The sequence below is a fragment of the Salminus brasiliensis genome, chromosome 1 (assembly GCF_030463535.1).
Source record: "Salminus brasiliensis chromosome 1, fSalBra1.hap2, whole genome shotgun sequence".
NCBI lineage: Eukaryota > Metazoa > Chordata > Actinopteri > Characiformes > Bryconidae > Salminus > Salminus brasiliensis.
In genome coordinates, this window is record NC_132878.1 from 67,455,619 (window position 1) to 67,483,614 (window position 27,996).

The 27,996-nt window shown below is 38.5% G+C and overlaps 2 protein-coding genes across 3 annotated transcripts; both read right to left on the reverse strand.

Moving 5' to 3' along the window:
• Positions 1 to 5,943: 5,943 nt before the first annotated feature.
• Positions 5,944 to 14,552, reverse strand: slc35b2 (solute carrier family 35 member B2). Of its 2 annotated transcripts, XM_072656646.1 has the most exons (6): positions 14,097 to 14,552; positions 10,885 to 11,075; positions 9,636 to 9,796; positions 9,008 to 9,286; positions 6,799 to 7,029; positions 5,944 to 6,379 (listed from the first exon to the last, which is right to left on the reverse strand). In XM_072656646.1, the coding sequence occupies exons 1-6, from the start codon at positions 14,114 to 14,116 to the stop codon at positions 5,954 to 5,956; spliced, it is 1,308 nt and encodes a 435-aa protein (XP_072512747.1). In that variant the 5' UTR covers positions 14,117 to 14,552; the 3' UTR covers positions 5,944 to 5,953. The 2 variants fall into 2 exon arrangements, with proteins under 2 accessions (XP_072512747.1, XP_072512739.1); XM_072656638.1 differs by lacking the exons at positions 10,885 to 11,075; positions 14,097 to 14,552 and having other exon boundaries at positions 9,008 to 9,292; positions 9,642 to 9,723.
• A 2,112-nt stretch (positions 14,553 to 16,664) lies between these two features.
• nfkbie (nuclear factor of kappa light polypeptide gene enhancer in B-cells inhibitor, epsilon) lies at positions 16,665 to 26,869 on the reverse strand. The gene is made up of 6 exons (XM_072687379.1): positions 26,092 to 26,869; positions 21,836 to 21,938; positions 20,238 to 20,448; positions 19,735 to 19,823; positions 18,645 to 18,893; positions 16,665 to 18,225 (listed from the first exon to the last, which is right to left on the reverse strand). Exons 1-6 carry the CDS (start codon positions 26,493 to 26,495, stop codon positions 18,160 to 18,162), a joined length of 1,122 nt encoding a protein of 373 aa, XP_072543480.1. The 5' UTR covers positions 26,496 to 26,869; the 3' UTR covers positions 16,665 to 18,159.
• Positions 26,870 to 27,996: the final 1,127 nt, after the last annotated feature.

A 27,996-nucleotide genomic window follows, 5' to 3' on the forward strand; every position in this document is an offset into this window, starting at 1 on the left:
CAGGTCTTGGCTGAACGACTGCAAGTGGGTAAGTGCTAAATCATGCATCAGACGCCAATGAACAGACACCTGCAGGCCTCCTATATGATATGTACTGGCTGATGCCCTAATTTGCTGTACCTACATCTGATAACAAATTAGGAGAAATGGGCACTTTGCCGAAAAAGCCTACTTTTAGGCAGCTGTGAGCCTGAGTCATTTATTCATGTTGTAGTTCTCGTTTCAAACAATATTTGGGCCACTGCCACGCATTCACTCTGAGGTGAAAATGAAAGGCACCTGCTGGGTGTCATTTGCATTACTGAAAAGACTCTGGGCCTTGGGGTTAGTTGGTAAAACCAGCGTAGGCAGGAGTGAGAGGTTCAGAGAAACTGGTAAAAACACTTAAGTGTGTGTGTGGTGTGTGTGTGTGTGTGTGGAGAGAGATGTTTTAGGAACATAGTGATTGAAGGTGAGATTTCTCAGGTTTCTTCATTTTGACTCAGAGAAAATGGGCCTACTGTTAACACCACGCTATAAATCACACCTCTAAAACAAGTGGTTCCGCACTTTTTCAGCATCATGAGTGTGGCCACATTTATGGTAATTCTAACCATTCAAAATACAACAGCAGCTACATTTTCTTTTTTGTAAACACAAAAGCTTTCCACACATACTGTGGGTTTAGACAAGCCCCAGCCTGTAGTAATATGGTTTTTAAAGTAGTAACATATCACTGCCAGAACAAAACCTTGAATCTCCCTGTACATCATCCATGTATGCAAAGGTTTGGGCACATTTAATAGATAATTAATGTTTCTTTACTGAATATAACAGATTTTACAAAGATTCCAGTACATTTTATATGCATTCCTCCCCAAATATGTTAATTTCAGTAAATAAATAAAACGTTCAAAATGCACAGAAATATGTTTGTTTGTGTACAGTAAATAATTTTTATAGAAGAAGGATGGTAAGTTGTGTATAAAGTTGTACAGTAAACATTTATGTGAAAACAAAACAGGAAAAGATTTTACTGCTCTAAAGAATATCTTTAGTATTCGACCTTGTAAAACTTCTGGTTCTTTATATAAGAAAACAAGACAACCTCTCCATGGATCAGAGAGAGAGACTGGATTTTGAAACTGATGTTAAGCTTAAAAAAAAAAAAAAAAAATCATATTTCTGTTTTAAGGCTACTTCTAATCCAGAGCTACTTAAACCAGTGCACGTCAGTCCCAAACTACTTTTATTTCACATGCAGGAATCCAGCTCTTGGTTTCCAGACAATTAAATAAATTTTGTTTGTTGGTTTGTTTTTGCATTGATGATTTGGTAGAGAGGGTCATGACACCACACTTGATTTTGGTATTAAAATCCTGGCATTGTAAAATCCTCACTTACTTCACTGAAATGCTGAATGCAATAAACAACTGGAGTAAAAGAACAGAATTACAGTTTAAAAACTAGTAAAGCAGTATTTTCCAAATCTGCAGTGAAACTTCCTATTCTCTCAGCACAGAAACTGAAGTGTGTAAGACTCCATCCTTCTCTTATTGTAAAATATAAAATATTTTCAATGTAAAATAATTTGTGTAAAATGTGTTTTAATTGTTATTTGTTATTATTTATTTTAGGAATCACATACCAGAGATTGTGAGATTTGTGTATCTATGAACAATATCTACATACAACCACTGCTGTTACTGAAAAGCCTTTGAGGAACCCACCCGTTTTCTTTTAAGTGTACAATATTCAAAATGAAATTGACAGTTGCAGATCTTTAATAATACTGAAAGTGGAAAAAGAACTGAGACGGTTTTCATCCAGTATTCAAATTAATTTAATTTGCCTAACATATAATTAATATATCCTTAAAAAAAAAGAAAAAAAAAAGAATACATTAGTTATATTGTATTTCGTCTCGTCCTCCACGCACATGGTGTTCACATTCTTCCAGAACAAACAAACAAAACAGAAACCTCTTTCAAACTTGACCAGAAACATTCACACACTGCAAGACAAGGCGTCTCTCCTGGAGAGCAGCATAGCATAGCATCACACACACACAGCCACACCCACAAGAAAAAGGCAGAGAAACGACACAAACGATCAAAACCATCTTGTGTGTACTGAAGGGGTCAACAGTGCACTGCCCTGCACTGTGCAGGTGTGTGCACCTGTACGCTAGATACTGCCTTAGTAGTGCGCTGCCAACTCACCAATCTTTCCGTTGGAACGTCTACTTTCAGACCTTTTTCCTTCTCATTTGCATAGCAACCTTGAGCATAATCCTATCTGAAAAGAAAGATGATCATTACAATGTAGAAGATACAAATTAAAAGTCCTTACATGACGACCCAAACATACACTTCCATTAAAGAAAATCATTTTTTTGAAGAACTCAAGGGTGGAAATGTGTGTGATTCACATTTACAGAGTACACAGGGGCTGCTGCTATTATTATCTGGTATTAAGGCGGACCATTATTGCACACAGAAAAAAACAAACAAAACAAACAAACAAAAAAAACATGTTTACTCCTATAACTTAAACTGTACATCTTTTGAAGCATTACAGTTAAACTTTAGTGTTTCCCAGGAATCTATGTCGGTGTCAAAATCCAGAACAGAAAAAAAGAAACAAAGAGGATTATTATTATGAAACCACTGGTTTGTAGATTTTCTCCATAATGTATTAATTAACTTGTAAAACCATTGAAATGTTCATTGCCCAAAGTAAGAGAAACCAAAATACATACACATAACCAAAATAAATATTCAATGGTTAACAACTGGAAAAAAAAACCCACACACTTCCAAATATTTATCATTAATAAATTATTTCTGATGGGTGGGGTGTTTTTCTGACCATAGCAGACTTCTCCAACCATGAACAAGCAGTGCATTCCCAATCTCCCCCCCCAAAAAAAGGCTAGACAAAAAGAGTTAGACAAATGAATATTCCAGCATTTTCACCTTCTATATCTACTGATATTGGTTTAAATTGGTGTACATTTTTTGAGCCCTTTTATCTAGTGTATTATATGGGCACATAATTGTGTTAGATAAAATGTCTTCAAATTTAAATGTCTAGAAATGAGCATATTATCCTTATATTATCCCATATAGTATACCTCCAACCAACTTTCTACATGAGAAATATTAGATATTTAGATATATGTTAAGACAGTTAAGCACTTATCCAGATATCTTGTGTGTGTTTTTTGGTACATTTTTCTGTACATTTAAAAACACAAGCAGACCAGTTGACTCACAATAGAAAGCAATGCCCATTAGCATCTTGTATACTTTTTTAATGTGTAGAATTCAATTTTATTGAGTGTGCAGAGTCTACTGGTATTTATGTAGGACATGTATCAAAATGTCAATGCCAAAACTGCAGAATTTAGCAACTACACATTAGCTTCTATGACAAGTGAGTTTTAGGAGAACTTTTTGCCAGTAAACTGTTCAAGGAAACGCATTAAAATGTCTTCCTATGATGATCAAAATGTATAATACAGACGCAGTATAAATGCTGGACTATTCCTTTAAGGGGAGAACTTGGTTTATATATATATATATATATATATATATATATATATATATATATATATATATATATATATATATATATATATATATATATATATACATACACACACACACACACACACACACACACACACACACACACGCACTATTTAATGTGACATGTTTGCCATTGCAAAACAACAAATAAAAAAAAAAAGAAAACAAAAACAAAAAAGAAAACGTAGCCTAGGTAAATGATAGGTAAACTCTGGTACCTGCCAAAGAGGTGCATTCACATACATCCTAGAGCAGAATTACAGTCATTGTAATGCAAACCCACTGAACTAGCACCGTTTGGAATGTACCCCAAGAATTATCATGAAAGTAGTTCATGATCATCACTCCAGCAAACCAGGAAATGTATTATTATTTTTTATCTACGAGACAACACCCTCCATTACAAGCTCAATTAAACATTGCCGGTGCAAACATACACATATCAGTGTTGAGTAACATGCTATGCCTGTTCCACAAAATAATATCGGACCACGCTCTTTAACCGATATTCCAAAAACGGACAGCAGAGGACTTTCCCCAGAGAGCAGACAAGGTGGCAAGGTACATTTAAATACCTTTTAGGTGGCATAAAGAAGTAAATACTTTATTAACATTTCAGAATGATGTCACTATCTGCACTTTACACAACCAACAAAGTCCTTTTTTATTTTTTAAATTCAGAGGCACTCGTGGTCTGTGGCTGAAAATGATTTAGCATCGAGTCTACAGCCAAGACTCAAACAATCCAACCATGTTAAGACTCGTTCAAATAGCCAGGTGTACAACATAAACAAAAATAAATAAATAAACTACACTCTCAATTAGGAGCAACCAAATCCAAGAATTCAGGTGAGATTTGACTCATGATTGCTTCATGATCAGAAAACTGATAAGGACCACATTTTTGCTATACTTTAGCCTACACAGCAAACATATCCAATGATACAATGTTCTCAAGAAATGACTGTTGTGACTTGAAAACTTAACTTAAACTATAAAATGCTGAAAACGAGGACTTTAATGTTTGTCATTAAAAGAATGATTTCCAAAAAAAACAAAAAAAACAACTCCAAATGAAGTCAATCAGCCAAGACATGTCTGAACTTTGCTTCAGTAGTGACTTTAGCCTTTTGTGTGTCAACAATGGTGGCCTTTACCTCCTATAAAACGAACCACAGAAATAACTACACATTGTTAATGCAGTGCAAATTCCCAAATCGATAAATATTCCATTATATTCTGTAGGAAAGGCAGAAAGTCTTCAACTGAACTCCAGAAGAGCAGAATGTTTAGTAGATGCTAAACTACTACATTAAAATATCAGGATTTAACTCCTTTTACTGAATTCGTAACTCTACACAAATAAGTGTTCAATTTCTCTGTAACGCTGATCCAGGCAGACCTTATGAAAAATGTCAGATATTGGAATTAGCCCAGAATTCCCATATCAGTGCATGCCCAATTAAAACATAAACCAAAAATCTGTATTGACCTATTAATGACCTATTTGGGCACTAGTGAGGATTAATGTAAAACTGTTAACTGTGAGTTTTGGTACCGTTTTAGTCAACGGATCTACTCACAATACAGAGGAAACACTGACTAGAAATCGCAGACATGAACCTAGAATTAAATGTTTGGCCTAGTCAAGTTTTCTAGTCAATGCTTCCCCATCTGCTGTGCTTTTAAGGCATTATATTGCTCAGTAAACTAATCACCCCTCAATAGCACGGTACTAAGGGAATAGTAACACCACCATATGACAAGACAACACTGATGCTGTAAGTCAAGCAGCAAGATTTACAATGACACAGCATGTCATGACCTTGGTATCTGCGTCAGCCTCGTAGCTCCTTCAGACACTAAACATGACTTGGCTGATCGGCTACATTTGAGAATGTGTAAATCTGGTTTCTGCCAACCCACTACATAAAAGGTTCAACGCTTATCCAACACAACAAACAAAACCTCAAACAAGTTGTGACCAGTCAGTTCAGTAAAATCAGACCCATGGAAACATTCAGCAACACAAACACACGCACAAACATAGATGTACATAAGCTTTTCCTCCCATCAAATTCCAATCCCTTTTTGTTAATAATAATAAAAAAGACGTCCCTTTCCGTACCTTATTACACACACACATATATATATATATATATATATATATATATATATATATATATATATATATATATATATATATATATATATATATATGTGTGCGTACAAAGAGTAGAAACGAAGTTGTGCGACACACACACACACAAAAAAAAGCAAAACAAAACAAAAACAAAACAAAAACAAACAAAAAAAAAAACAGGCTGAACCACTAAAAACGTGGTTTTCCATACACATTTTTGTTTCCCAGTATCCTTCATTTACACCTTCTGGACAGGTGGCTGGACAGCACGCTTGCTGCTCTTTTTCATGCGGCTGCGAGCGTAAACACGGAGGAAAAGGGCCAGGAAGACCACAGCCACACCGAGACCTCCCACGAAGGTGACGGCATGGCCGTAGAGGAAACAGGAGAGCAAAATGGCAATGGCCTGACGCAGGGTCATGATGATGGTAAAGGCAGCCGCGCCAAATTGGGCGATGGTATAGAAGATGAAGAGCTGGCCACAGGCAGAGCAGATGGATAGCAGCACGGCATGGAAGGCGAACTCTGAGTGGCGAGACATGAAGGCTAGAGAGTCAAAGAACGCGCCTTGCTCCAGCAGAGAACCAACGGTGAAGAGACAGGAGAACAAGTTCACCCCAAACATCATCTGCACAGACGACATCTTGTACTTGAACAGGTTGTCCTACAAGGAAGAATGGAATGGTTAATAATTTTAATTCTTATAATCAATTATAACCAATTATAAGTCAATTATAACTCTTGGATAGGACACGAGTTTCTTGCAAGGCACAGCGCATCTAAGGGGAAAGTTAACATGTGCTTCTGGGAGGTCTGAGGAACCAGGGTACCCGGAAGAAACCCACATGGATGCGGGGAAAGCACACCTCACAGACAGAGAGCAGAGCGAGGATTGAAACACCAACCCCAGGCATCTGAAGCGCCAAACTTGTTGACAGTGTCGGTAAACTAAACTGTAATCTCAAGATTCACAAGACAGCGGAGCTCTCAAAGCAGTATTTTGTTAGAAAGCATTCAGATTTCATCGGCAACACAAAATCATCTTTCAAATTGAAAGAGGAGAACAATCATGAGTGTGCCTACCTGCCAATTGGAGGTGAAGCTGTCGAACACTATGTATCCAGCCAGGATGATGACGCCGGAGAAGGTGGTGACGGTGGACGGATGTTTGTTGGTGTGGCTAGACAGCAGAAACATGCTGACACCCACAGAGATCAGCACAGCTGTGAAATACTCCCAGTACTCGTAGCTCTTGTGTGACACAAGCTTACCCATCAGCATTACAGGGATGACTTTGGAGGCTTTGGCCAACACCTGATGAAATAAAAAAGTTCAACATCAGTTAGTCTGAAAGTGTGGCAAGCTCAACTGCTAGCAGGGATGTAGTATTATTCATATTTTGATTCGTTTAGGACCCTAGAATTCACAGAAAGCAGTGACATTTAAACCACATATGCTGGAAAAATAAACATACCGGGGAAATTCATTTCTCCCACTGAGAAAATTGCTGCCTAATTTGGGCACTACATAATGACATCCTAAAGACCAAAAAAAGCCAACACGCATATTCTGAGAGTATGTATTTTCAGCAAGTATGAGATTTTATGATTAGAATTCAAGAAAAAAAAAATTACATTAATTTGAACAGCATTTTTATCAGTTAATATAAAGAATAAATTAAGTGCAGCCTAAATGCGCTGTTACTTGTTGTGTAACACTGTATTAAACTGCATAATTACACAATTTAAGCAAAATGACAACACTAGTATTTACACCAATCAGCCATAACGTTCTCACAACGTACAGGTGATGTAAAAAACAAATTATTATTTTCATCTACAGTGGGATCTGTCAAAAGGTGGATATATTAGGCAGCAGGTGAGCAGTCAGTTCTTGAAGGTGATGTGTTGTTAAAAGAAGAAAAAAATTGGCAAGCATAATAATCAGAGAAATTTTCACAAGAACCAAATTGTGAGGTTAGACGACTGGGTCAGAACATCTTCCAAACACTAGGCAGGTATTGTGGGCTTTTTCTGGTATGGAATGATCAGAACCTACCAAAAGTATACCAGCAACAGGGTGATGGGCACCTAAGACTCACTAATGTGATCCTTGGAGGTTCCTTCTCACAATTTACAAGACTGTTGGTAACATGATGGTGCTAGATACCACAGGACACCGTGAGGAAGATTAATGTTTAAACAATCTTGTTAGTCACACGAAACTAAATCTGAAATACAAATATTTACTGAATTTACTGGTATAATCAAAGTTCTTTGCCTTAAAATTTGTTCTTTAAATTTGGTATCTGCATTGGCCAAAAATCATTACAGTCAGAACCTAGTTAAAAAGACAATCTGTGGGAGGCACAATGCAGACTGTCAGCTGTTATTGAAAAGTATTACCACATAGAACTCATGAGACAATGCACGTATTGTACAGTTAGCCAATTTTAGGAAACTCGGAGTATCCAAAAAAAAAAAAACACAGTGTATTAAGACACCACCTGACCCTGGGTATTTTCCCTGGTGATTTTGGTCATGCCACATAGCAACGCTCTTATATTTTACTTCCTCCTCACGTCCTTATGTTAGAGGCCAATAGCCTACTGTCCGTAATGCTATACTGAGTTTAAACTGAGTAACTGACTCAGTCAGTCAAGAATTTCCTACATTTAGCCTTGTAACTGCCTATTAAACTACAAAACCAAACCCTTTCTACACTTAGTGTGGATGAGGGTGAATGTTCTACAGGTCACTGTAAGTTAAACTTATATGTTTATAAAGAAATATATGTTTTGATTATTAATAATAATGAATAATTTATTAATTATTATTAATAATTTATTGCATTGTTTCTCTTTTGTAGCTCATTGAAACAAGCCCTGTGCAAACGTTTGGCGAAATGACTGATTGAATGAATGATTTTATATTAATATTTAATTTTTTAAAAGAAGTAGAAAAAACATGTACATTTGCAGAAAACAAAGAAAATGCATTTCATGAAAAACAAAAAAAAACAACAACAAAAAAACACATTGTCAACTATGAAGCAGTGGGGTGGATCGATCATGTTTGTGTTGCCACCAATGGCATTGGTGATACCGCACAATTCTGATATTTTACTTCACTTCTGTTTTATTGGATCAATGACATACAGGTCAGCTCACTTTAAAAGCTGTAATAAATAAATAAATAATATTGGTGGCAGCCTTTACCTACGATTTCAATGTCAGTACTGGAAAAGATAGTGGTATCATGCCTCTGCTATACTTCTACTCTCCGAGTATTACCTGTGTGGGGAAGCTGATGTATTTGAGAGCCTCGTACTGACACCAGCTGCTGAGGATGTTTGAGAGAGAGGCAAAGGAGTATTTGTACATTGGGGCCGCGTGTCTCGGCTGCTTGAACAGAACGCAGCACAGTCCGGCCACAGTCAGCGCCAGGATGCGGTTCATAAACACCAGAAACTGGGAGTCTCTGAAGCGTTCTCCGCCACCCTCCGCCTCAGAGCCTCCGTATGAACGGGTCATCACTCGCTCTTGCAGGACACCCCATGTTAAATATGATGCCTACAGGTCAGAAAGAATGACCAGAGATTCAGTCAAGAAACCACATTAGCAAGTCAGAAACACATTAACTTATATCCACCTATTCGGTCTACAGGACTTAAGCTCCAGCTATTTACACTGAATGAATGTTTCAGTCTGGATAGCTTTTCGAATCAGGTACAATAGAGAGTGGCCAATCAGAACAGAGCTCATTTACATAGATCAGCCTTAAAAGGCACAGCAGCAGCCTGTTTAATATATTGGAAAATGGCAATTAAGAAAAAAATATATTTTTTGATAAATTGATTGTTTTTAGTCATAAGTGGGGTAACATATAATATGAGACACATCATATTTATTGTACACTCGCCTGAAGTCCAGCTGCACAGAAGATGAGTTTAAAGGCTTGTCGGGCTGATGAACTGGATTCTGCCTCATTTCTGGCTGTCACAGATGCATCGTCCAGCAGTGTGGTCTTAGAGTCACTTCCAAACACACACGCCTTTATGACAGGGAAGCAAAGCCCTCGTCCTACAAAGACAACAGAAACCGCCACCAGGTAGGCTTGGAATGTTTGAAAAGAGGACAGAGACAGTATCCTTGTGTACATAACCTTTATAAAGATAAAGACAATGGAAGCACCAGTCTCCATTTTATTATTTAATTCAGAAGGGTGTATTCAAATATAAAACGCTCTCTTTTCTTTTGGAAAGGTATTTGGTTTTATTGCAGACATTATCTCACTATAACAACACCACCTTTACTTAAACAGAGCTCTGAATACTTGTGAGACATCAATACGGCAATTGTGGGCCAAAGCAGACATCAGATATTGTTCATGTCCATTTCTGCTAATGCATAATACAGTAACTCACCTGGAGGAGCACTACAAATTCAATTTTTTCGGAACTCTTACTCATTGAATTACACACAAGAATGGGTCGTTCTAAAAAGCGCATTTAATTTAAGTAGTTTGTAGTATTATAATAGGATGGCATCACTGCAACAACCACTGCCTATGGATTTAGAATGAAAAAGAAAAAAAAAAAAAAAAAAAAAAAAAAGTGTAACCCATGCCTGTGGGTGTAATGTGTAGATGTTGCAATACTTTTGCCCATATGGTGTATACTTTACTTGGTGATGGTATCAGTATCAATAACTCTGGTATGCTGATAACCCTTGATGGTACACAACATCTTAAAACATTTAAATGTACTCAAGGTTATTAAGGCTGTCAAGATTTGTAAATGTGGTTTAGGGTGCAGGGTTTTTAACAGCTCCACAATACTCCATATTTATAGAGAACAGTGAGCCATACAGTGTCAGACACCACATAAAGAAGTCTATTAGAGATTACTAAACACCTCCACACAGGTTGAGGGAGAGTGTGTGATGATTTAGCTATGCAGTCAGCTAAATCTCGCTAATTTATGGGTATGAACCTTTATTACTTGTTAATTACATTAGGCTCATAGCTCCAGTGTAGTAAACACCAGTCTTAAATTTGTGTACATCGAAACTTAAACAAATTAAGATTCAGTCTTATTTTGCGTTTTAAAAAGATGCATATTAAGATGATTGGTCTACTGAACCAGAAACATGCAGATGATGTATCGCACCTGTCTCCAGGTAGTTGATCCGCTTGAAGTAGCCAATGAGAAAGTATCCCGGGATAACTATGGTGGCGTAGCCAAGGATGTTGAGGAAAAAACGGAAAAGCCACACATCCTGCCAGCCCTCCAGGAGGGGAGTGTCTCCAGCATCGGCTAATACACACGCACACAGACACAGCAGCAGGGCTGGAAGCATACTGGACACACACAGACAGAGAGACACACACGCATATGGTTCGTATTAGTTAAACTCAATGGCATATTTACTCTCGACAGTGTCTAAGGCATTGCTGGACACTTCCCATGTAACGCTGGAACACAGAAGAGGCATTCAACCGTACAAAAGCCTCTTTCAACACTTTCTACCTTTACTCTACAGCCTGATACCAATAGCTGGACTCAGACACATTCTTAAAATAAACACACACTGTTAGCAAATCAAAACCCCTCAGGGTAAGTCCACGAGGAATCCTTCACAGACACGCACTGAAATGGATTTCACTATTGGGAAAAATGAGCAGGGTTTTATTGCAGAGAAACATTTGTGTATTACTAGATCTACAGTAATTTCTCATTTAAAGAGGCATTCCTGACTAGATCTATTATTCAACACATTATTTAATGAAATATAAACTTTTATGTATATGGTAAATTTACTATTTTTTTTTTATAAACAACCATTGCATGCAGTAATCAATATATATATATATATATATATATATATATATATATATATATATATATATATATATATATATATATATATTCTTCTTCTTTGTTTATCTTTTGGGTGGCCAAACCTTTACACATGCCACTATTTGTAGTTTGTCATTTTGTTATTACATCAAACAGGAACAGCTGTATTTTAACACTACTGGAAAAGTTATAAACAATTTACTGCAGAGGTGAGAGTGTTTTTCTTTCACTTCTACAAGAATTTTAAAACAACACGGCCAGGGCTGCCCATACTGTCAGAATATTAACCTGAAAAGATTGTGTTGTTACACCTCTAATAGTAATGAATCCTGTCTTATTTTTAAAACATGTAAAAAAAGAAAGAAATACAAATACTTGAATGAATTAAAAGTACTAAACCTGAACGATTCATGTACTCAGTCCTGATGAACAGACTTACATAAAGCACGGAAACTTTTTCAACACTGCATTTCTGCTAATAATTCAATACTGTAACTTTACATTTTTATTTATTTTTACATTTAATTCAAGTTTTGCTTAGATTTTTTTTAATACTGCCAAAAAATAAAATAAGTGAACCAAAAAAGTCAGTATAAGCTATGTTCACTTCAGTGTTCAGACAGTGACGTGTTTTCAAACGTTCTGCCTCAAGTGTTACAATGCTACACTTGAGATCACTAAATTTAACATTCCTGTATCACGAGAACGCTAATCTACACATTACACCAAACGCAACCCCCACCCCACACACACACTAAGAAGCAGGGTAGTGAACAGAGTCAGCCCAAAGACAGCCTGAGTGCAAACAGTTATGAGAGATGCAGCAGCATGAACGAAAAAGAAGTTGCTGTTGGAACTCAAATGGTAGCTTGTGTGTGTGTCTGTGTGTGTGTGTCTGTGTGTGTGTGTCTGTGTGTGTGTGTCTGTGTGTGTGTGTCTGTGTGTGTGTGTATTAAACATTCTTGGAAAGGGCCTCCTCCAAACTCAAGCTGCTTTTAACAGACCCTCTTTGTGTACAGTACTTCGTCAGGCCACGACAGCACTAACAGCTTAGCAATCCTACAAACCAAAGCAAAAAAATACCCAACAAATCTAAACTAATGAAAAAAAAAAGATCAGATATCACACCAACGTCTGTGTCCACAGTTCCAATACCGCAGCTCGCACACAAAGTAAATAAAGACGCTTTAACACTTCACTGCTAAATGGCTCATTTCTTCATCTTCGCTTCAACGTGCCGACGACCGCTTGAATAAGCATCTTCTAGCTCACAAACGTAACATGCACATTTCAAAACTGTACACATAGTTTGTGTGTAGGTTATACAGCCCAGCTTTGACGTTTCAGCTAGAGAGAATACAGAAGAGTCCAGCAGTTAATACGTATACCTCCACCTCCACCACAAGCACCATATGGAGCTACTGATAAACGACATATTTATGTACACTAAACCTAAAGCATATTTGTTAAGTCTACAATTTAATTCTCCTGTCAACAGACACATGCTCTTTATAAGCCTGTATCCGGATCAGGGAAATCCAGGACGTGGTGTGTGTGTCATCTACACTGTAATCTTGAATGATGGCACTTTACAAACACAAAATGTAGTCAAAAGGCAGTCGACCAGTGCTCTTCAGTGCAGTCTTTATATGATCACAGCTGTAAGGTATACCTGAATGTTTGGCACATCTGCTACACAGTTTTGTCATGTATCTGGAAATGAAAATGAATTAGTTTTAGCAAAGGATAGAGTGAACGACCTATTTCTAAAGGGCTGGAAGTGCTGGCTTCCAGTTGCTCAGACAAGAACCTATAGGGTTGATCATTTCAGCCTAATAGCACTTTAATAGACACCAAAATAACTAGGAAACTGAAGGAGAGCTACAGTTACTGGACAAACTAGCTCCCAAAAAGTAACTTAACCCCACAGATAACTGATGATGGCCACTGATGTGCCAAACCAGCAAATAGGACCAGTTTAGTTAGGCAAGCTGCTGCTGGCCACACAACTCCTTAAATGAAGGAGTCAGTGATCACCATATTTAGCTACATTTCACTGTAACTGAAGTTAAACAACAAACCCTCAAACCCAGGTAGCTTAAATGAGCCAGTTTAAGGAATTACAACGTTTAAAATCTAGGACTCGTTATATAATGTGGATTAAAGCAGTGCACTTCATCTCAAAACTAGCTGTTTCCACTGGCTACATACTTAGCTAGCTCAGTAAACTACGGCTGTCGTCTAATATGCTCTCTCCTGTTCTAGCTAGGACACCTAGCTAACGTCTGTAACTAACCGAGCGAAGCAAAAATGTACGCACTAGACAGGTGCCCTACTGAGAACGTTGGCACGCATATTGGACAACAGCCTAACCCACTCAGCTAACCAGCTAAGCTAAGAAGCGAAATATGAACAAACTCTCTACATAAACCGCTGTAACTAACAAGCCAAGGCAACTTTCTAAGCGCTAGAAACTTTTTAAGCAACAAAACACAGAAAGATAGACAGGATATCGTCCTTACCTCCATATAAAAGATGTCATTTTCCACAAGAAAGTTTAGTTTTGCTAGCTAGCTAGAAAGACGGCTAGCCTTGGTAGTACCGTTACGCCGCCACCGCGATCCACAGTACAAAAACGACCTCCTGTATGTGAAACTGAACTTCTGATGCGCTTTTCGTTTACAGACTGAATTTGGCCGTGTCAGCTCATCGGAGAATTAGCTAGCACTAACACAAACTCACTGGATAGCGGTGTGTTTCACACAGAGACCTGACAAAGATGATCATCCTGCGGTAGCAGCTTTCCAGCATTAAACAGTCGACAAGCCTTTTCCGGTGCTACGGCAATAAAATATATCAAGTCACGTTTAATATCACTACAATTTCAAATGTACTCAGTCGTGCGTTCAGTCTATGCTACCACAGGCTGGGAAAATGCACACAATAGCGTGACACTTAGCCGAAATTCTGCACTAAAATATTTCCATACGCTGTGAAGAGGTGGAAGACTTTTATTTTGAAATCCATTGCGCTCCAAAACGAAAATGGGAAGCAAAACCTTAAAGTTGTCATGAAATTTATACTGAAATGAATGCAGGGACTTTTATCATGTTAAAATGTTAAAAGATGTGTTAATCCTCCTGTCCAATTGACCTGTTTTAAAGTTAATAATAATAATAATAATAAAATATTTGTAATAATTTGTGGAGCATTTCTGCTGAGCTTAATTAGTATAATGAATGTAAAAGCAAAATGACAAAGTCAAATGTGGTTATATTATGTATGTAATTATTCTGTATTTATATTAGACATTCACTGTTTAGGCCAGTAGTGCAAACAGAGACTTCAAAGGGTAAAATATAAAATCTTGATTTTATTATATATTTTAATTTTGAATATTGTTGTGTGTGTAAATTGGGAGTTACCGTACATAAACCATGATCTTTCCTTTTGATTACACAACATATTATAAATATTATATTATTGAAAAAAATATGATTATTATTCTTTTAAACCATTTTGTTTTAGTAAAAATAGCTATATACTGATCAGTTTAACATAACAGGAAGGTTTATTAAGCTTATTTAAAACTGGAAGTTATTACCTTGTTTTGTCCAATAATCATTATCAATAATCAAGTACATGAAAAGATCAGATCAGCTCAAAGGACCTATTTGGCTTTTCCTTTTTTTTTGTTGCCTTTTTTTATTTACACTAGAGCTACAAGGTATAGGTTGTGTTAGAATGTGTTCACACTATAACATGGCCCTTTGAGCAGGCCCACTAATCTTTTCAGCTATTTGGAAATGAGTACTCGACAAAACAAGACAGTTTTTTAAGGAACTGCATTGTCCACTAAAACAACTTATTTCATAGTCCTAGATTAGAGGCTCCGATGGTGATGTCATTGCCACTTCAATTTGGTCTAAAACCATTCTTAATCCATGTCTATGTGGTCCTTAGTGATCATTAGTGATCCAGATACTTTAACATTAGAACAGTAAAAAATGATCATTACAGGCATCTTAAATCAGCAGTTTAACAAAAACTACAAACATGGTAATTGAAACACAAGATTTTGTTTTTCATTTGTCTCCAGTGGACATTCAGTGGACACACACTCATGAAAAATGATCCAACAAGTGAATGAAAAAAAAACCCCTCAGTTATTAATATTTATGAATATATACTATGAAAACATTATTTATATTTATTTGGACAATAACCTTGAAAACACAAAAGATAATGTGACTTAAGAGAAGCAACCACGGTCCTAGATGTTATTAGATTAGACTCTGATGTTGCTCTGGTTATGGAATGTGTCTAGTCCTCATCATCCACTCATCACCAGTGAATACAGAGCCCATTCAGGGAGACTTTTATCTGAGCTTAAACATCACTGATTACATTTTACAATTTGAGGACCAACTTCAACTAGTCTTCACAAATTTGTTACTTAGGCCACTTTCCATTCTTCCCTTCCAATTTCCTGGCAGCTATAGTTATATGTTAGATATACTATCTAGTTATTTATGCTGTTCCAACCCCTGCCACAGGTACAGGAACATCAGCAGGACCACCACCGCTCGGTCACTGTTCACTCCCATTCTTCAGTTCAGTCATCATATCCACACTGAGCTCCACCAGATCAGGGACAGTATGCACTCTGCACTTTAACTGAACTCCCTCTCTGTACTTAAGCTGTGTACTATTCTGTCAACCTGAACACTAGCAGCACTACTCATTACTGCACTTTGTTTACAAAGTCTTTGCCTTCATACAAACACAGCACATGCACGGATTAGTATTTACTGTATTTTTTGTCTATGCACTCTGTCTCATGTTCGGTCCATTGTCCTTGCAATACTGTCCCTCATCTTTTATCTGTTACTGCACTGGAGACTTAACAGCCTAACAGAGATTTGTTGTACCGTACAACTCTATATTTTTACAATGACAACACAACTGATTTGGATTGAATCAGTCAGCAGAGTAAAGGTTGCCAATTAAACCCACCCCTCAACATGACAAACATTTATCACAGAGCAGATTTTCAAACAGAACAATGACAAATGAGGGAAGCAAAGAGATTTTTTTTGTAAACTTCTTTAATACAAAATAATCTGCTTGTTTGTTTCTAAATAGAGATCTGTAAAATTCACACTGTACATTTTTTTAATGATGCATTAAAATGCCATTTACACAATTGATAAAAGCAAAGCAGAACAAAAACCCACAAATGGTAATAAATGAATAGACTGTAAAACACATGTTGGGGCAATTTAAAATGGTCTGACCTATTTCCTGCTTAATTATGGTACAATAGCAAAGGAGTCGTGCTCAGTACACAGACTTTCCCAAATTGCTCAAGCAACTGTTAATCTGTTCTGAACACCAAGGAACACCCAAACAGCACAGATTATCACACTGCAGAGTGTGATGGGGTGAACCAGGTGTGGTGGATGAGGTTAAATTCAGCAGCAGTCAGCAGCTTTTCCTTACAGACGCATACAAACATTCTCACTTGCACACTAAATTCATTAACCCAGGCGTTGTGTGTAAAGCCTTTAAACTGGATTAAAAATTATAACCGTTACAGCACATTTTTAAAATGCTGGGTAAAGATCAAAGGTATACAGAAGTTGTGAAAAAGGGCTAAATGTATCATTCACCTCTGCCCCAGTGACACTGTGGGCCTGAGCTGCTCTGAAAGACTGTCTCTTTTAGTAACTGCATTTGAAGAAGCATTCCACACTGAATTCAACATTGAATGGAAGATTTGCATGACATCAGTTTAGGGGAAGTCTAAGCAACACTCCCCACACACGCAAGTTACACTGAATTAGAGATCATATGACTTAGCGACTTTAGGACAAGGAAGTGAAAAATCATTCTTAAAAAAGAGAATGGGGATGTGTGTGTGTGTGTGGGGGGGTGTACTGTTACAATGTTACTGGTAAGTAAGTCAGTCAGTCCAAAACCAGAAGAGATTTCTGTTTCTCATCAGAGGCAAATCTATTCACACTTCAGTACAAATTGTGATCAGCATAAATGTATGGGGCTTAAATGAACTGAAAACTTGGGACCGTTCAGCAGCTGGATGGAGGGAGTTCGGAGCGCCATTGAATAACATACAGACTGTATTTCCAGTTCAACTTAACTGCTTTACCAAAGTAGTGTGAGGTTCTGTTGGTCTTTGTTGCTGCATGAATTCTCATCAAATGAGCAAAACACCTTTCATTACAAATCGCTATGTGAAACTATGTTAAGCATGGATTCACTGAATGAACAGCACTGCTATTATATGCATGTTTTACACACATTGTAGAATGTTTATAGGTGCCATGGCGGCTGTTCACTTCATCCTCCCACGTCACTTTGGCAGTGAATAAGCGACTGTGATATACGTGCGTCATCGCAAACATAAATTAATAACCACAACACGCAAAAGCAGTTCAAAACAATGAGGCTATAGAAAGGGACTAAAAGGAAAGCCGTAGTTAGTTTATTTTATTGCAGCCTACTGAGTTCAAACTGCAAACACTGAACATGCGTTCATCCGATCCCATCCGATCTGAAAACCTCTCAGAAGTTCACGCCAACAGTCCTGCCCATGATCTGTATGTCATCGAATGGGAACAGAGCAAGTATCTGAAAGGCAAAAGCAAAAAGAGACTTGTTTTTCACACACTGCTGCCATATACATGAAAAATAGCAGATAATGCTGCACCCATACTTGTGTATAATGATCATCAAGACTTAAATAATACTGAGGGGATTGTAATTTGGGTAGAGAACACTGCAAACTATATACAAACAAAGTACATAAAATGTTTTATTATCATTTTATTTATTTTAGTTTTTTTTGAATGAACAAAGAGAGATAGATCAGCTCCTCTATAAACTTTACTGCACTAGTGTACTATATACTATTGTAGATACAGGGGGCACAGCAAATAGTGATTCTCTACTGAGAATGCCTCATTGTTAAGCACATGGCTTTATCTCTAGTACTAAAAGTTTCTACTACCTTCTTGGACGTTTTGTTTATTTAAACAAAGAAATCTTACATCATCATTGCCATCTGCGAGGTCTAGCGCTGTCTCGTCTTCCATGTTCCGGATCATTTTGTCAGCTCCTGCTTGACACAAGTGGGTGGTGATTGTGGCGTCCTGTCGGCCGACAGCCAGGTGCAGAGCGGTGCAGCCATTTAGCATTGCAGCGTCCACGTTAGCCCCCCTGTTCAGAAGCAGAGTTACAGCCTCGATGTCATGCAGCTCCACAGCAATGTGTAATGCCGTCTTCCCACTTGTACCTTCCTAAGGGACACACCCACACACAAAAAAAGCACCAGACAGATCAGAAATACAGTGTATACAAGTGTAGTGACATAACCTCTCAGGCTCTATAAGTGAAGTGTTTAAAGAATCAAATTTTGCCTTCACTAAACAATAATTTAGGACGCACACAGAAAAACATTTCAACTTAATGGGTTGTGCAACATGCAAATTTATTAGTGTACTTGTGTTCCAATATGCACAAATGTTAAATATGGGGGCATTTACACTGATGACCCATAACATTAACATCACCTTGTGCTGTCACAACACATCTGACCATGTAAGGCATGAACTCCACAAGATCTCTGAAGGTGTCCCGTGCTCTCTGGCACCAAGATTTAGTGAGGTGGGACCTCCATGAATTGCATCAATATGCTTTAGGTGCCCATGACCCTGTTGCCGGTTCACCGGTTGTCCTTTCTTGGACCCCTTCCGGTAGGTACGGACTACTGTACTACAGGAACAGCCCACAAGATGCCCACAACGTTTTGGTGATGCTCTGACCCAGTCGTCTAGCCATCACATTCTGCTCCTTGTCAAAGTGTCTCTGATTATTATGCTTGCCCACTTTTCCTGCTTTTAACAATACATCACCTTCAAAAACTGACTGCTCATCTGCTGCCTAATATATCCACCCATTGACAGATTCCACTGTAGATGAAGATAATCAATATTTTTTTCTCTTCATCTTTAAGTGGTGCTAATGTTATGGCTGATTAGTGTATGTCACTGATTACATCCAATGCTGTACCTACTAAAACATGTTACAAACTGGTAAATTTGTCATTTCTGATTTTGAAATAACTTAAGCTCTACCCACCTGGATGTTCAAGTCCACACCTTTCTTCATTAGGAGTCTCATGAGACGATGCTGTTTGTGCAGTGTGGCAACATGCAGGCAAGTGAGACCTGATAAAAAAAATATATAATAAAACAAATAAAAACTTTTATCTGGCATATTCATGACTGGGTCACATTACATCATTGTCATACCACCAGTTCTAACAATTCCAAAACATTTCTGTCCTGACATTTTACTTCAATTGCCGCTGTTTGTTTCTGTTCACACGAGAAAAAAAAAAAAAAAAGCTAACTAAACTAAACACACTAAAAACAATTCCACATTTGTTTAAATTGTAGCATTATAGCACACAAAATTCTCCTGTCAACAGACACAAACAGGAAGGAGGTAGCACTAAATAAAGCCCTTGCATTGTGATATCGTCTTGCCTTCCCTGCCACTTAAAAGGCAGTGACTGCTGCCTACAAACCATCCCTTTACCCCCAGTCATTCACATACATCCACCATAGCCAAAGCCGTACCTCTCCAATTCTGTGCCTTAAACAATTGGGCCAGTTCGGTGGGTGAACTATTCAGTATCATATCATTAGCACAATCCTGCCTGCCGTGCTCACAGGCCACATGCAATGGGGTGTTTCCATCCTGGTCCTGTAGCTCCAGGCATGCCCCATTCTTCACCAGCGCCTTCACCACTTCGGGCTGGTTCAGGTAGACGGCCAGGTGCATAGGCGTCTGTGGGAGAAAGGCAGGTTAGGTCTGGGTCTCTCACTCTGGATGCTTAAAATTTGATGAATAGTTGGTCTACGGTAATGGCAACCATTATTTTACAATCAAACACACATCAACAAATGGGGCATCACATCAACAACCTTTTTAAAATGTATAATCAAGCTTAATATTATAGTTACACACCTCAGCATATTTGGCTGCAAACAGCAATATTTTTCAATATGTTAAATTCAGTAAATAAAGAGAAATTATATTGCATATAACCATAAACTTGCTATTTTTAGTGGTTTTCCATCCAAATGCAATTGGTATAATAATAATGTAATATGAAATAAATGTGCATAATCACAAATGAACAGAATGCCATCAGGTCACAAATGGAAAATGAATTCAAATCACCTGTCATTTATATTACATTTTTAATTGAAAGATAAAGAGATAAAGATACTCGAAGTTCACCTCGAATATGTTAACCACTTATGTCCTGTGCCCTACATATCTACACCGCCATCCTTTGATAGCAAACTCAAATGTGTTTTAGCAGATTCCACCAAAAGCATCAAAAAGAGAGCAGCAAGGCACCGCTTACTCAATTTAGGAGTTCACATTGACTGTGCTGATTTAAATTGTGACTAATCTGACCAATGCTCTTTCTTGATTACGTGGATTTCGGTAACCTTGGCTGAAAACAGCATTTCCATTAGTCACAGTTTTATAAATGCTGACTGCAACAGTTCTGCCTTCTCAATCAGTTTCCTCCTTTTTTTAGACACTGCAAAATGCCTCCAATGCCCATTTTGCAGAAACAGCAGGCTTCTCATTTGAGACCGAGAAATTAGCTTTAGCTTCATACTCAACATTACTTAATTGTACTGCTTCTGTTCCTAATATTTTTAGCCTATTTCCTGTAGGATGTAAATATTGTAAATATTATATGTTTAAAATGGTACAAATCGCTTCTATAATTATAGTTAGATGTGTTAGAGGAGTGTTTCAGCCTGGACTGCTTTTTTTTCCAGAAACAGTTAATTTACACATTCACACATATTACAGCAACAAAAACAGCCTGATCTATTCTGGGGAACAAAGAGAGGTCAGATGGTTGTTGTGGTACATAAACTTTGGAGGCAAAAAAACTAAACAAAAAGTACAGAAAACAGGCTAAAATCAAACTGAAACCCTAAAAATAATAATTGGCATTTCTAGACAAGGTGCGGCTTCCCTTACAATAGCAATGACAAACCCAAACAGAGTACAAAAAGTATGAGTTCACTTGGATTAATTGCATAACATTTGCTAGCTTTTCATGTAAAAGTGAATGGAGGAGACACAAGGTGTGACTCAAAATCAGTGAAAACACATGAGCATAAAAGATGTTCCTGATATTTACCTGATACAAGTTATTTTGAATGTCCAGGACCTCTTTAGAGAACATGTTTATCAAGTCGTGTGCAAATGACTTCATTTCATGGATAATGGCCAAGTGGAGAAAGCTGGACAGGGAAAAGAAACACAATGAATAGGCTTTTACAGTTTCAGAGTTTCACAGTTAACTGTGTGGGGGAAGACAAACAAAGGAAAGTATTTCACAAGCACTGATGGAAAGAAATATGATGTAAATAAATGATACTAAGAAAAATTTCACACCCCGCTGAAGCATGAGTGTGGCAGTAGGCCGTGAGGCAGAGAGGCTTGAACGTTGCGCAATGCTGGAACTTCTGTGCAGATAGCAGTCAAATCAGGATACTCAGAACAACGATGGGCTCATTTGCTTCTTGGAAAAGCAGACGTTAAAAAAGAGGTGGTTTAAGCTAGCGAACTCCTTTATATGTCAAGAGAAACACGAGTGAATACGTCTGAATCAATGGGCCTTATTCAAAGGAGGAAGCCCACACAATGACACAAGCTACAGATTACAGGAAACAGTACACAACTACAGGAACATGACTTTAACATTAGACTCCCGAGCTGGCTGTTCACTTACAAACACACTTTAAATGGATGTAAACGCAGGTCAATCTTAGTTCACAAGTCTGTGTGCTATATGCACAATCTACACCTCAGCTATGCAGTGCTGATGAGTGCACTGAAACTGAGAGGAACGATATAGAGATATTGTATTTTGTTCTATGTGATGCTTATATAGACGGTCATACACTACCACATGAACAAAGTTATAGTCAGAATAATAAAGTTCAAAATATAGTACATATATAATACATATGTTATTACATCCTCTCATCACATGTGGTTGACCACTATCAGCGGGTCTTCCACCTACTCAGTTTGGCAATTAAAAAGAGCAAGTTTACAGTTCAAACAGTTGTATGCAAGAGTTTTGGATGGCATGTGCTGTTGTTTTTAGAAGTGTATCTAAACGAGCAAATGCACATTAGGGAGTCGATAAAGACCGGTGGAGGCTTAGGGGAGAACTTAACGTTATTCGCACATCACAGCCGCAACCAAGAGCCTTAACATTTGGAAAATCGTCACCCAACACTGCGTTATAGAGGAAAAAATCCTCTCCGATTTTTTTAGGAACTGAACTTTCAGCCACTTGGGGGCGCGCTTGCCGGGTTTGGAGGTTTTGCTTTAAGTTATATTTTACCTTTAATATACAATATATATCACAATATTCTAACTCACTGACTATCTGACTATCCTGTTTTGGCTGCACCAGTTTCCCTAGCTTAGAAGGGCGAAAGCTGCAGTCACCTGTAGTTCGAGTGACCTTGAGTAGTTAGCAGCACTGGAGCGATTTGGGTGTTTGCCAAGTTTTCAGCTGAGCAGAGCTAATCAGCAGGCTTTCAAATTAACAGCTGAAACAGTAAAATCATCAATGTAAAGTTAACTGATGCCCCAACTGACTGCAAATGCAGTGCCTCTTTAATGTGTTTATGTACAACAAGAAACAGCTGTGCTTAGAGACAGCTAAAAGTAGCGTTTCCTCTATTTGAGCTGGGATGCCCCTTCAGAGGCCACCACAACGGATGCATTAACACTACTGTGCAAGGAGGTGAATTCACATGTCAACCAAATTTGTCAAGCAAATTTAAACTCCCAGCAAAAGTTTCAAACATGATTCTTCTTCCCTCTGGAAGTTTCTGACGTGAAATTGTTCATTACAGCGAATGCCCCTGAAACAAATGTAACTTCCTTACGAGTAGTATCTACAATGTATCTATGTATTGCCGTATGTGAAAACCTTGTATCTCCAAAATGGCAACTTTACAGGAGATGGGGTAAAAAAAAAAAAAAAAAAAAAAATCACTTTAACTTTTAGTAGAAGTCAAAGTCATTTTGGAGCATTTCTACTAGTCTGTTTATCAAATTATGACATAATGTATGTAATTACATGCATTACATTTTACTCTGTACAGGGAAATCTGTCTGATGCTAACAGGGAAAACTAGTCTGTATTCCTTACGAGTAAAGACCTGCATCACTGTTACGGTAACATACAAGGAAATGGTGACGTCTAGACACCATATGCACATGAAGAAAATCTGTTTCACTATCAGTAAGATAAAAAGGCAACAGAGGACAAATGGGATTTTTCAGAGGAAATTTGTCAATAGTACTAAGTGAAATTCATCTCCTTAAGTGAAAGAATGGTTCACCCGTATGGAATGACTGGGGGATTTCACTGAGTTTCAGTGCTGCTGATGACTGTGGTGGGGTTGGGAGGGGTGGGGGGTGTGTGAAGCAGAAAAAGTTTCCTCGTGGCCCAGAAACAGAGACAGCGGAAATAAAAACAGGTCATACTGGCTACACACACACACACACAATTCACATACCTCATACATAGAATAGAAGTCACACTAAACATTCAATAAAGTATGACCGATAGAGAAATGTTGTGCACGTATTGAAGTCTACAGTGATAAGCGGAGGAATCAAAGCTGATAAATGTAGTTTGTGTGTGCTAGTCATATATTAGTAATTTAAAGTCTTGCACAATTCAATTTTATAGAGAAGCTCATTAATTATTTTGTATGCTGTTTCATGATAGTCAGTGTGTGTGTGTGTACATTCTGTAAGAGTGAAGTGCGTGTGCACCCTCGACAAAAATGCCTTTTCTACAAAGGGTGGTATGAAAACGCGTTTCCAGCCCAGTGCTGGGGAATTCCGCTGTGCGTACTTCTGCTTTCTCACACAGATGCGCCAGTGATAAGAGATCCAGTTTCTAGACTTGTGTGACTGCCTGCAGCTTTCTATCAGAAAACATATCCACTGCAGACTAGTTAATCACACACATGACAGTGAATCACCAATGATGTTTCTCCAGACTCAAAAGAGTCTAAGCAGATAAAGAAAATCAGCCCCCTCCAGCTTTGTCTTTGCAAATAGAAAAAAAATTATACATATAAACTCCCACATATATATATATATATATATATATATATATACACACACACACACACTGACAAATTATTGGTCAGTTTGTCTAGCCAACAGTGCAGCAGTGACATAAGAAACACTGTTGATGTTAAAGCTAATTTTAGCCACTGAGCCAGTTTAACAAAACAAACAAAAAAAAAAAACCTACGCAAGAAAGCTTTCCATGTGCACTTCCAACGCCCTGTTGTTAGCATGTTAATGCCAAGTCAGGCTGAGCCCACATGAGATCACAACACAGAAACCAGTATATGCAATTTCTAAATATACAACAGCATGCTTGTCTTGTCTTTTCTTTTTTCTAAGGGGGGGTTTGCAACCAGGGTCACCCAAATCTGTCTCCATTCTAAATAATTCGAAGGCTTTTAATGAAAACTATTTCACTCACTTATTACTATTACCCACTGACCTGCAGAGGTTGGCCAAAATAAACTTCTATCTAATCAAGCTGGACTGCATTCCTGTAGCTCACGCCTCTCACTTTGGAGCTCTGGTGTTTAATTTTACACCAAAATAATCCAAAAATAGAACAGAGCCCAATATAATTCAGCTCCACTTCAGGAGGAAGCTGGATGGACAAAAAACACTGTTCCACTGTAGGTCTATAGGAAACGCTTTAGGAGTTTGTGGAAGAGAGTTTTGGCTTTAATTAGTATTAATTATAACTAAGACTACGTCTCCTTAAGTGCTGTTTACTTCAGGGTACATAACACAGACAGCTGGGTGTATACAAAACTACTCCTGTTGGTTTCAGTGGTATAAATACATGAAAAACCCCAAACAAACCCAGTTTAGCTGCTGATATTTGACTAAATCCAAATAGAAGACTGAATAAAAGCTCCATGGCTGGTTAATGCCTTCACTTCTGTGTAATTTTAAGAAATCAAAACAAGCTGTATCAAATCTGGCATCACTATGTCTATGGGTGAGCAATATGACTAGGTTATCGTTATCATGATAAATTACCTCATATTCTGATTTCCTGAACCTATCATATCGTGAATGTCGTCGATAGTAAAGAAGCAGAGTAGGGCAGCGTGTTAGCTAGCTGGATAAATGTTGGATAAAAATAATATCACCCATCGCTGAAGTATCATGATACCGGACCACGCTGCCAGATCATCCACCCCCAGAGACACAGTGATAAGCCTCTGTGGACGCCTCTGTCTGAGGCGGGTGCAGCACCGTGGATCATCATGATCAGCTACGATCATCAGACTAGATTCAACGTTAGATTTGAAAACCTACGTGTCTCCGTCTTCTGTGACCGTTGTTAACAGGATTTCTTCCTCCTCGCTGTCCTCGGAGTTTCGGGGACTCTCTGTGCTCGGCGTCTCTGAAATGCTGCACTTATCAGTGATAATGTCGCTGAGACTGTCCACCGTGATCGAGGAGGACACATAGGCCGAGTCTACCCGCTCCTCTTCAGCGCCCAGCTTGTCCTGCTCTCCGGAGCCGGAGCCAGAGCCGGAGCCGGAGCCAGAGCCAGAGCCAGAGCCGGAGCCGGAGCCGGAGCCAGAGCCGGAGCCCGCGGGCATGCCGCTGCACTGCTGGTCGTCTCTGCTAGTCAAGGATCTGAACGAGTCGATACCGGAGTCAGTCCGATTTTCCTCCATGTCCAACTTGCCCTTCTCCCCACCACTTCTCGCCATTGTGCCGGAAAAAGAGTATCTGTTGATCCGGACTCGCTAGCTGGGGATCCGCGCTTCACCTGAACAACATCACCGCGCCATTGTGAAACCAAACGAGTCCGTCGTCGTTTATCATGCCCACCTCCAGCTCCTCCAGCTTCTCTTTTTTCCTCCAAAGCAAAACACACGGAGTTGTACTTCCATAAACTACCTTCTGGAGGGACGCGCACAAATAAAACACTAGCTAAGTTAAGCCGACATTGACACCCAGTCTCGACACACCGACTCCCACACACACACACACACACACACACACACACACACACAACTGTGGACGACCGTTAAAACCAGTTATCCACCAACAAGCTCACGTTCTAAACCTGCCTCGAGAGAGAGAGCGCGAGACAGAGAACTGGAACGGGGGGGCGGGGTTAACATTAATGGACGGGGCGGGGTTGTGCTAAGGGGAGGAGTCTTTGTTCGTAAAAAGGCGCTTTTGCTCAGTGGGCGGTGAGTGGGCAAGCAAAAGGGGCGTGGCCTACGACGAATGTTTGTGTGCAGTTGGGAATTCCCCGCCACTGATACACATTTACACACACACCACCACCGCCACCACCACCAACAGCAACAGCAGCAGCAGCAGCAGCAGCAGGCCCACGGCTGTATTATTCAGTCTCTGTAATCCGGGAACTTTCGAGACAAAAGTAGTCCCATTTTGCAATGCAGTCTGATCAAGAGTTGGTAAAAAGAAGAAAACTTTACCTACACATGTAATCTTATTTTGCAGTGTAGCCTGACCATAACAGACAGACATATATTCATAATGCTATATCATATCAGAAGTGCTACATATAAATTAGAGGATATACTTTACTGTGGTGCAACTGTAGGGCATCTGATTCCAGATTACAAAGCTGTTGTGTGTTTGACCCATGTCAGGGTCATGAGTGTCTTTCTGTGGTTGGTGTAGCATTGTGCAATTACTGAAATGTAAGTCGTTCTGGATCATCAACCAAATGCCATACATGCCAAACATATTCCAGTAAAATTATGCATAAACCACTCTTACATCAAATATGATCGATCTAATCATGTTTACAATGCAGTCTAATCGCTGTAGACAGTTGTGAAAATAAAATAATTGTAAACTATTAAATACCTGTGTAAAGTTATTTGCCTGGGTATTTGTGTACACATATAAAAATGTAATCATGTTTTACAAACCAGTCTAATCATATTTGACTTTTGTGAGTTTGTGTAATCTGGGGTGAAGAGGAGCAGCCCCCCCCTTAAGACACAAATGCAACTTTAAAGATTTGCCAAATTAATTAGGAAAATCACACTTCTGTGCTGCTTCGGCCACATTGAACAATCGGGGAGCAGGTCTCTGCGCTGCCACTAGGAGGAGCTCTGGCGAAGCTGCAGAATACAGTATGTGTGCGAAAAATATATATTTTTAAGGTAAATTCTTAAAAATATGCTCTTTAATGATGTAGTATTTTTTTAAGTAAAAGCAGTGGTT

Bases quoted from the DNA above. Each gene is read 5' to 3' on its own strand.
- slc35b2 (XM_072656646.1), bottom strand. From the start codon at position 14,116: ATGACATCTTTTATATGGAG. The intron at 11,076-14,096 runs GTAAGGACGATA...GTGTGTGTCCAG, and splicing joins ATGACATCTTTTATATGGAG to TATGCTTCCAGCCCTGCTGC. The intron at 9,287-9,635 runs GCGAGTGTACAA...TCTGACCTGTAG, and splicing joins TCTGTGCAGCTGGACTTCAG to GCATCATATTTAACATGGGG.
- nfkbie (XM_072687379.1), bottom strand. From the start codon at position 26,495: ATGGCGAGAAGTGGTGGGGAGAAGGGCAAGTTGGACATGGAGGAAAAT. The intron at 19,824-20,237 runs GTACGGCTTTGG...TTTTTTTATCAG, and splicing joins TAAGGCACAGAATTGGAGAG to GTCTCACTTGCCTGCATGTT. The intron at 18,226-18,644 runs GTAAGATTTCTT...TTTGCCTTTCAG, and splicing joins TCGCAGATGGCAATGATGAT to ATACTTGCTCTGTTCCCATT.